This window comes from Hypomesus nipponensis, chromosome 13 (genome assembly GCF_054491055.1).
Source record: "Hypomesus nipponensis isolate SF chromosome 13, ASM5449105v1, whole genome shotgun sequence".
In the NCBI taxonomy this organism is placed as follows: Eukaryota; Metazoa; Chordata; class Actinopteri; order Osmeriformes; family Osmeridae; genus Hypomesus; species Hypomesus nipponensis.
Window position 1 is genome coordinate 12,080,820 of NC_140373.1, and position 9,181 is coordinate 12,090,000.

The following is a 9,181-nucleotide window of genomic DNA, read 5'->3' on the forward strand; positions in this document are numbered from 1 at the left end:
TTAAATATATATACGTGTGAGTGTGTGTGTACCAGTCATCCTGGGCCAGCTTCTTCTCCACCACCTTCAGCGCTGCCTCCAGAGAGGTGCTGGTCTCGTCTATCCTCTGCTGGGCCAGGACTTCCAAGCAGGCCCCTGCATCCTGGGCCTTTCCTGCTCCCCCGGCCCAGCCCAAAGGCTCCATCTGGGGGTAGCAGGCTGGGGAGCTGAAAGCAACACTCTGGACCATGTTTACAGACAGACCTGAGGACCGGGCTGTGAGGGCCAACAGAGAGAGGAGAGAAGTATTAGAATAGTACACACGTTTGTATAGATGTGTGTGTGTGTGTGTGTATTGAATAGATTGCAATGTTTCCCACAGATTAAAAAGCTATTTGTGGGGGTCGGTCATCCGTGTCTGACGGGGGGGAAAGGAAAATAATTCCTTTGTTAATAATTCGTTACACAACACCTTTAACATCCCATACAGAATTCACACCCCATTCAAGTCCTATCTGCCAGAAACCAAAGACTAGAAATGAGTTCCCTTGTCCTGAGACCTGCTTTCTGACCTGCCTGTTTCTACATCTGTTTGTCCACCTCATCTGTTGCTTCAGCTGGCTCTCACAGCAGCATGTTGCATGCTGTCCTCCTCTCCTACTCTTTCTTCAATACCTAACGAGTCTGTCTCTCTCTCTCCCTGACCCTGTCTTTCTGCTTGAGCAGCACTGGTTGAAGCCTGAAAATGTTGTAAAACATTTCTGCACATGCATGCAGGTAGCAACGCTAGTGCTAAATGACTATTTAGCTGGTCGGCTCCATGACGGCGGGTAAGTAGGGCTCGTAAGACTGCTCACCAAAAGAACGAAGGGGAACTCACTACAGTACTAATGCTGAAGGCTCGCTGATATCGCTGTCTGTCTTACTAGAACGGCGGATCTATGCATCGTTGCTAACGTGTGCTGACGTTGTGACTATGTGTATGTGACAGAGAGACGGAGGGAGAGCAGACAAAGGAAATGCAGCTGAACGAATACGCTGCGCGTTTTAAATGTCATACACAAAAAAAAACTTTGATTCTGTGGGGCACCGCCACAAATTAGTCTATGTGTGGGAAACACTGGATAGATACACAGTATAGATGTGTGTGTACAAAGTATAGATGTGTATCTGTGTATTGAATAATACATGTGTGTGTGGCTTTTGAATGTATGTGTGTGTACAGTATAGATGTGTGTGTGTGTGTTACCTGGGGCGGGAGACGTGCTGAGTGGCTTGTGAGGAGCAGCTGATCTGGGAACAGCAGAGGCAGTCTTCTCTGCAGAGTCTGGAACACGCCTGTGCGTGTTCATCTGTATGTTGCCAGGTTTGGACGTGAGTGTGTGTGGCTGTGTGTTGCCAGGTTTGGACGTGAGTGTGTGTGGCTGTGTGTTGCCTGGTTTGGAAGTGAGTGTGTGTGGCTGTGTGTTGCCAGGTTTGGACGTGAGTGTGTGTGGCTGTGTGTTGCCAGGTTTGGACGTGAGTGTGTGTGGCTGTGTGTTGCCAGGTTTGGACGTGAGTGTGTGTGGCTGTGTGTTGCCAGGTTTGGACGTGAGTGTGTGTGGCTGTGTGTTGCCAGGTTTGGACGTGAGTGTGTGTGGCTGTGTGTTGCCAGGTTTGGACGTGAGTGTGTGTGGCTGTGTGTTGCCAGGTTTGGACGTGAGTGTGTGAGTCAGTTGACTGTCTGCTTTACGAATAGCTGTTTGTGGTGTTGAGATAGAGTAGGCTGAGTTAGCTGTAGTTGTTGTTGTTGTCATGGAGACGTTGTTGTTGAGTGGGTTGGGCGGAGGTCCGGAGGCCAGCGCCGGCCTCGGGCCTCTCCCCAGGGAGACCAGCCTCTGGAGGTCCTGGCTGGGCCTCGCAGCCCTGACGACGTCCACCTCGCTCCCCCCATCTCCCCTGGCGTGTGTGTGGAAGCCGTTGGTCCTGTCATGTGAGTGTGTGTGTGAGTGTGCGTCGTCTCCGCCCGTCTCGTCCTGCGTGCATGTGTGCGTCTCTCTGAGCTTGTGCCGTCGTTTGACAGTGTCGGACTCCTTCAGGTTGAACTCCAGAGCCTTGGAGGCCTGGCCGGCCTTTGGGTCTTCTGGTGAAGCCTGGGGCTGGAATTCAGCCTCCCCCCGACAGCCTGCCTCCATCCTGGGCCTCTGCTTGATGGTCAGGTTCCCGTCTTCGGCGAAAGGTAGGTTCTCACTGGAGCTAGTGTTGGTGGACGTCCCCGAAGAGCTTTCTACTACTGAATTGCTCGTCCTCCCTTTCTCCTTGTCCTCCGTTGGTCTCTCTGTACCTCTCTCTCTCCTTCCTCCCTCCTTCCCTCCCTCCGTTCTCTCGCTCCTCCTCAAGCCGGCCAGCCCCAGGACGGGCAGATGTCTGGGGGAGGCAGGGGGGAGAGAGGGGGCAGGGTCCTGCCTCTTGGTGGGACTCCCTCCGCCCCCCTCCAGCCTGGCAGCGATGGTCCTCACACTCCCCACGCTCTCTCTCTCCACCCCCGGCCCCTCCCCCGCCCCCACCTCGCCTCCCAATTGGCCGGCCGAGCCGCCGCTCACGGAGCTCATCCTCTTGGGCGGCGGCGGGGGCGGTCCCTTGCGGCGGGAACGCACGGCGAAGGAGTGGCTTCGGCTGATGTGTCGCTGGGCGCCGGCTGGAGGCCCGCGCCCCGGACGACGACCCAGCGTGGCGTACGACGGCACGGTTGCCGCGGTGGCGGAGTCGGCCGCCCCCTCGTCGTCCTCGTTCTCCCCGTCCGACACGGCGTGGCGCGTCAGGCTCTGCGAGCGCTTCCAGCCAGGCCCTCCCTCCTTCTCCCCGCCAGCTGCCCTGGGGCCCGGGAAGGCCTCGGCTGCAGCCTGGGGCTTGGGTAGGCCGCGCGGGCCCAGATCGGAGGGCCCCGCCTGGGTGTGCAGGTAGCTGAAGCCCCTCTGGGACGGGGAGACCTGCGGAGAGGGAGAGGGGGGAGGAGAGGGGCAGGGGTTGGGGCTGGTAGAGGCGCCCAGGGGCCTGGCAGGGCCGGGGTTTGGCGGGCACCGCTGGGTAGGCGAAGCGGGGCATCTTGCTGGGGGTTAGAGGAGGGGTGAGGGGGAGGAAGAGGGGTTTGGTGGGGGTGGAGGGGGGTTTGGTGGGGGTGGGGGGGGGGTTTGGTGGGGGTGGAGGGGGTTTTGGTGGGGGTGGAGGGGGTGAAGGGTGGTTTGGTGGAGGTGGGGGGTTGGCTCTGGTACTGGGAGTTCCACAACTCCGAAGGTCTCTGTCTGTCTCCACCCTGCCTCTCCCACCCTCCTCCACCTCCTCCTCCTCCATGTCCCAGGCTCTCATCTGAGTAGCTGTACCTCCCAGCCGATGCCAAAGGAGCAGGGTGATCTGGAGAACACACTGGAAAACTCCCAGAATTCCCAGACTTTCCAGAGTTCCCCGAATTCCCGGAACCCCGCGAGCGTGTCCCGATGCTCTCCTGGCTGAGCGACATGGCCGACGTTACCGCCCCCGAGACTCCGCCCCTGATCCCAAACCCCTCCCCCACCCCGGCCCCCGGCCTGCCGACCATGGCGCTCTGCAGCTCGGCGCTCAACTCGCTGTCCTGGAACGACCGCAGCGTCCTGGGGGTGCGGGGCGAGGGGCATTGGGCGTGGGAGGAGTCAGAGTGTGTGTGTGGGTGTGTGTGCGTGCCGGAGTGTGTGTGCTCGATGGCCACCAGCTCCAGGGCTTCCGGTGGCTTCCGGCGGAGCGTGCCGCCGGTCCTGTCGGCATGGTTACGGGAGCGCTGCAGGTCGCTCAGCTTCTTCACCGCCAGCATCAGCTTCTTCTGGTGACCTGGGGCACCACCAGGGTCAGATACACTGATACCGTCTGGACGTGTGTGTACTGTATACATGTGTGTGTGTGTACAGTAGAAATGTGTGTGTACATAAGTGTGTGCATACTGCATTTGAATGTGTGTGTCTCACCCAGCTTGCTGATGCCGATCTCCTGCAGGTCCTCCCAGGTGATGTCCTTGACGATGGGGATGGAGTCATAGCCGTTGTCACTCAGAGTCTTTTGGTACTGGGGGAGGCCTATACTGGCCAGCCAGGCCCCCAGGTCAGACTGGGGGTGGGGGGAGGGAGGGAGAGGGGGAGAGAGAGAGGGAGAGAGAGACAGAAAGAACCCCAAAATACATTGGAGAAGATGAAGACGCGTAAGGATGAAGAGTTCAGAGGTCACGTGGGTGGAGGTCAGAGGTCGTGTAGAGGTCAGAGTACTTACGGGGACATAGTCAGGGAGCCACTCTGGGATGCTCAGCTTGCCTATCTCCGTAGAGATCTTCTTCCTGTGGCCTGGTTTGGTCACCCCAATGGCTGTCAAGTCCTGCACACACACACACACACACGCGCGCATCAATGAAAACACACACACACACACACATAAACATAAGATTAGAGGAGTTTTATTCGGAGACAAACATATCCCTGAGCAGTTCCTGACGTGGAGCAGGTGACTAAACACTAAACACACACACACCCTGGAGGAGTGGAGCAGATGACAGAGCACCACTGAGCTGTCACCTCAATAGAACCTTATGTAAGCAGAGTAGCGGGATACTGCCTGAAGGTGAGGTTCAACACACACACACACACACACACACTTAGGTTTCACTATTCTTGTGGGGACTCACAAGTCAGTCCCCTCAACATTCCAGTTGTTCCAAACCCTTACCAAAAATAACCTTAACCCACACCTGAATAACCTTAATAGGTTAATAATAACCTTAATAGGTTCATAATAAAATTACCGTAATAACCTTAACCCACAAAACCTAACCCGCACTCACACACAGTTTACACATAGACAGCAATAACACGCACACAGTTTGCACATAAACACCCATAGCGCGCGCACACACACACACAGACACACACTCACCTCTGGTGTCATCCTGCTGATGGTGGGGATGTCGTACCCAGCCTGGAGGAGGTTGGAGGTGTACTGCTGCAGCTGGAACTCACACAGCCACTGGTAGATGGCCTCCGAGTCCTGCACCAGGCCAGAGGAGGCGTGAACACACACACACACACACACTTGTACATACGCCCTTTTACACATCTGTACGCACACATATTCACACGTATAGTACACACACATCTAGACACCTGTACACACGTATACACGCACGCGTGCATAGACATGTTCAAGCACACCTACTTTCATACACCCTGATACAAATTTACACGTATACACACACATGTAGTCAAACACACACACACACGCGGTACCTTGCCCTCAAGAAGGTGTTCTGGGCGCATGAAGCCGCTGGGCTCGCCTGACCTCCGACCCCCGTTCACCTGGTGGCTAGGACCCCCTAAGAAACACACACCTTTAAGGAGGGACAGAGGAGGACGTGTAGGAGGAGCTACAGCAGGAGGGGGGGGGGGGGGGGTACTGTCCTGTTGATCACATTTGACATACAGCTACAACTCGCACACAAATCAAACCACGCTCACTCCTTCTCTTCTTTCTGTCTCGCTCTCTCTCTCACCTCTCTCTCTCTCTTCCTCCCTCCTCTCCCTCCATTTCTCTCTCCCTCCTCTCTCTCTCCCTCCTCTTCTCTCCCTCCTCTCTGTCTCTCTCTCTTTCTCCCACCTGAGGCTATAGTTTTGATCTCACCCACTCATTCTTCCAGGCAGCTCTCCTCCTCCCTACCCCTCCTTCCCCAGACCCTGTTCCAGGGTCATGGGGCCCAGGCGTTCCCCAGGGGATGAAGGCAGCACCTACAGAAGAGTTATGCAGCCCTGGGGGAGGGGGGCTGTGTTTGTGTGTCTGTGGATGCGTGAGTGTGTGCGAATCTGTGGGCGCGTGTGTGTGTGTGCGCGTGTGTGTGTGCGCGTGTTCTTGTTTATCTGTTTTTCTTTCATTATCCCAGCAGCACTCCACTATTAAACTCCAACATAACTACACCCTAGTACTGCAAAGAGAGAGAGAGAGAGAGAGGGAGACAGAGACTTTGACTTTAAAGATATCTTTATTGGGCAGTCAAAACTGCAAGCTAGTAGCAGAGAGAATACGAAAGAAGAGAGAGAGAGAGAGAGAGAGAGAGAGAGAGAGAGAGTAAACAAACAGCCTCTCCATAAAAGCAGAACCCTTTCTGACTGATCTAAACAGAGAAACAACTCCTCACTGTCTGACTCAAACCCCCTCCTCTCCTGGCCAACACCTCTCTTTATCAGTCACTGTGTCAATCAATAATCTCAAAGCAATATGGATGAAATCAATATGAATGCATCATCCAAGCAAGCATTCCTTAAAATAAATCAAATCAAGTGTTTGAGATAAAAGTCGGGCTCTTACCCTTCAGGACGAGGAATGGAGCTCCGCTTTTACATCTCATGTCTGCTTATGTCTCCTCTCTGTCTTTTTCTATCTACCGAAGGATCTGTGAGTGACTCAAGACCTCAGGGGACTGTTTATATATTCTCTCTCTCTCTCTCTCTCTCTCTCTCTCTCTCTCTCTCTCTCTCTCTCTCTCTCTCTCTCTCTCTCTCTCTCTCTCTCTCTCTGTCTCTCTCTCTCTCTCTCTCTCTCTCTCTCTCTCTCTCTCTCTCTCTCTCTGTCCCTCTTCCTCTCTGTCTCTGTCTCTGTCTCTGTCTCTCTCTCTCTGTCTCTCTTCCTCTCTCTCTCTCTCTCTGTCTCTCTCTCTCTCTCTTCCTTTCCTTCTGTGTGAGTGCTTCTCTCTCGCACTCTCAGTGTGACTCTCTCTCTCTTTCCCTGACTGTGTTGTTCTGGTGTTTTCCTGACTGATGCTTCTCTCCTGTCTGTTATTCACTCAATCTCTCTCCACCACCCTACTTCAACTAACTCCTTACCCCTCCCTCACTCCCACTCCCTCCCTCCTCCCCCTCCCCCTCACTCCCCGAGGCTAAAACCTAGTAGCTGTTCCCGCCTCACAATAAGAGGCCTCACCCAGGTTCTTACTCAGCAGAAACCACAGCTTTAGCTTAGAAGCTTTTCTATCCCTCCCTCCACATCTCCACCTCTATCCCTGTGTGCATGTACATGCATGTGTGTGTGCGCGCATGTGTGTGTGTGTGTTGTTGTCTAACCTGTGGGTCCACCGTGTGTGCCGTGGTCTTGACAGGCAGGCATCCGCAGTTCTCCTGGCCCACCACTAGAGGGCGCCAGCTACACACCGAGCCCCAGCAAAGAGCGCAACCAGAGCAGAGTCCTCATTAATAGCATTACCAAGTCAAATGACTCCATCTCGTTGACCTGCTTTAAGACTCAGATATGGCCTGCCTTCACGCAGACAATCAGAGCAGACTTCACAGCTAGTAAACCCTTGATCAACAGAGAGGTACACACTAACGTGTATGTATCCGTGCGGGTTCACATACGCGCGTGCACGTGTGTGTGGCTTGTTTCGTACCTTGCCGGGGTCGTGGGCCCCGGGGGTCTGGCGGGTGGGGGCGGGCTGCCCGCTCTCTGAGCTCTGACCGCTGCCCGCGCTGCGGCTGCTGGACATGCTTCCTGTACTGCCCACACTGCTCCTGTCTCCTGGTGGGGGGGGGGGGGGGGTGAGGTAGGAGAGAGAGAGAGAGAGAGAGAGAGAGAGAGAGAGAGAGAGAGAGAGAGAGAGAGAGAGAGAGAGAGAGAGAGAGAGAGAGAGAGAGAGAGAGAGAGAGAGAGAGAGAGAGAGAGAGAGAGAGAGAGAGAGAGAGAGAGAGAGAGAGAGAGAGAGAGAGAGAGAGAAAGAGAGAGAGGCAGGCAGGCAGATGTGTGAGCAGGTGTTTGGAACTGACAGTGTCATGGGAACAGCGGCTCTCTGTGGGTCCCACTGGAAACTGAGACAGGAAGTGAGGTCCGTTTGTCTACAGGAGTGTTACAAGAACAGGGAGGCATTTTGTGTGTGTGTCTGTGTGTGTGTGTGTGGGGGGGGGGGGGGTGCGGGGCTAGTCTACACAACACTCATCACACCTATCGAGTTAGATCTTGATGACACAGGGATCACATGCGCGCACACACACCCTCACCAGTGTGTGTGACGCAGACTCACACACCCTCACCAGTGTGTGTGACGCAGACTCACACACCCTCACCAGTGTGTGTGCCGCAGACTCACACACCCTCACCAGTGTCGAGCCTGGGAGTCTGGGAAGACGGAGGGGGCTGGGGGGAGGTGGAGGGGGAGAGGTGGGGTGGGGTGGGAGGAGCCACTGCAGAGGAGGGGTGCTGGGTGTGTGTAGGGAGGGGGTATATCAGAGCAGGGGGGAGGGTCTTACGGGAGGGGGGAATGAGGGGGGTCCTATGGGGGGGGGGGTCACACACTCTTACCAGTGGGGGAGGTCCTCAGGACCCATATGTCCTGAGTGCAGCTAGCTGAGCTAGCGTGGCTAGCTGGGAGGAGGGCACTGCCTGGAGGAACACCTAGCAAACACACACACATGCTTCAGGACTCTGGGGTGGAGAGAGAGGGGCGCAAGGCCACAGGGCCAGCCAAGGTCAAAGGTCACGTATACAGCCGGGGGGGCGGGGGGGGGGGGGTGAAGCAAGGCTGGAGGGTGAAGAAGCTCCCCAGAGTGTCTGCTGGTGTTGATATCGATGATAAACCATCACATACCAGCACACTATAAAGTGGTCCAAAGTATATCCGTGTGTGTGCGTGTGTACCTGTGTGTTCATAGTAGAGGGTGTAAGAGTCGTCAGTCTGGGGGGCAGGGCAAATGCTTGAGGGAGGAACTCTGGACAGGAAGTGCTGCCGTTGACTTGGCAACGAGACTTGGCGGGAAAGAGTGCCCCCTGTGAAGGAGGGGAGATGGACAGTGAAGAGTGTGTGTGTATGCCTGTATGTGTGTGAGTGTATGAGTGTGTGTGTGTGTGTGTGTGTGTGTGTGTGTGTGTGTGTGTGTGTGTGTGTGAGAGAGTGTGTGTGTGTGTGTGTGTGTGTGTGTGTGTGTGTAGCGTGCATGTTTAACTACCAACTGTCAAACTGGACTTCAAAGTATGTGTCTATAGAAGTAGCACATAACAATACAGTTTATTACCCTGCCTGTCTCCATGGATACTGACACAGGCAGATTATTATGTATGGAGGCTTCCCGGTCTTACATTAGGGCAGTAAGTGTGTCTGAATGGGTAACTGTGTGTGTGGGTGTGCGAGTGTGTGTGTGTGTGTGTGGTGTGTGTGTGTGTGCAGCACTACTGC

The 9,181-nt window shown here is 55.1% G+C and overlaps 1 protein-coding gene across 1 annotated transcript in view; it reads right to left on the bottom strand.

Annotated features, from left to right (window-relative positions):
- caskin2a (CASK interacting protein 2a) overlaps positions 1-9,181 on the bottom strand; it is a 29,374-nt gene that overhangs the window by 2,420 nt on the left and 17,773 nt on the right. Inside the window, 12 exon segments of the mRNA XM_084669851.1 lie at positions 33-255; positions 1,229-2,964; positions 2,966-3,121; positions 3,222-3,819; positions 3,954-4,092; positions 4,252-4,353; positions 4,909-5,019; positions 5,259-5,344; positions 7,083-7,161; positions 7,406-7,533; positions 8,311-8,403; positions 8,647-8,775. Coding sequence (XP_084525977.1) covers positions 33-255; positions 1,229-2,964; positions 2,966-3,121; positions 3,222-3,819; positions 3,954-4,092; positions 4,252-4,353; positions 4,909-5,019; positions 5,259-5,344; positions 7,083-7,161; positions 7,406-7,533; positions 8,311-8,403; positions 8,647-8,775 — 3,580 coding nt within the window.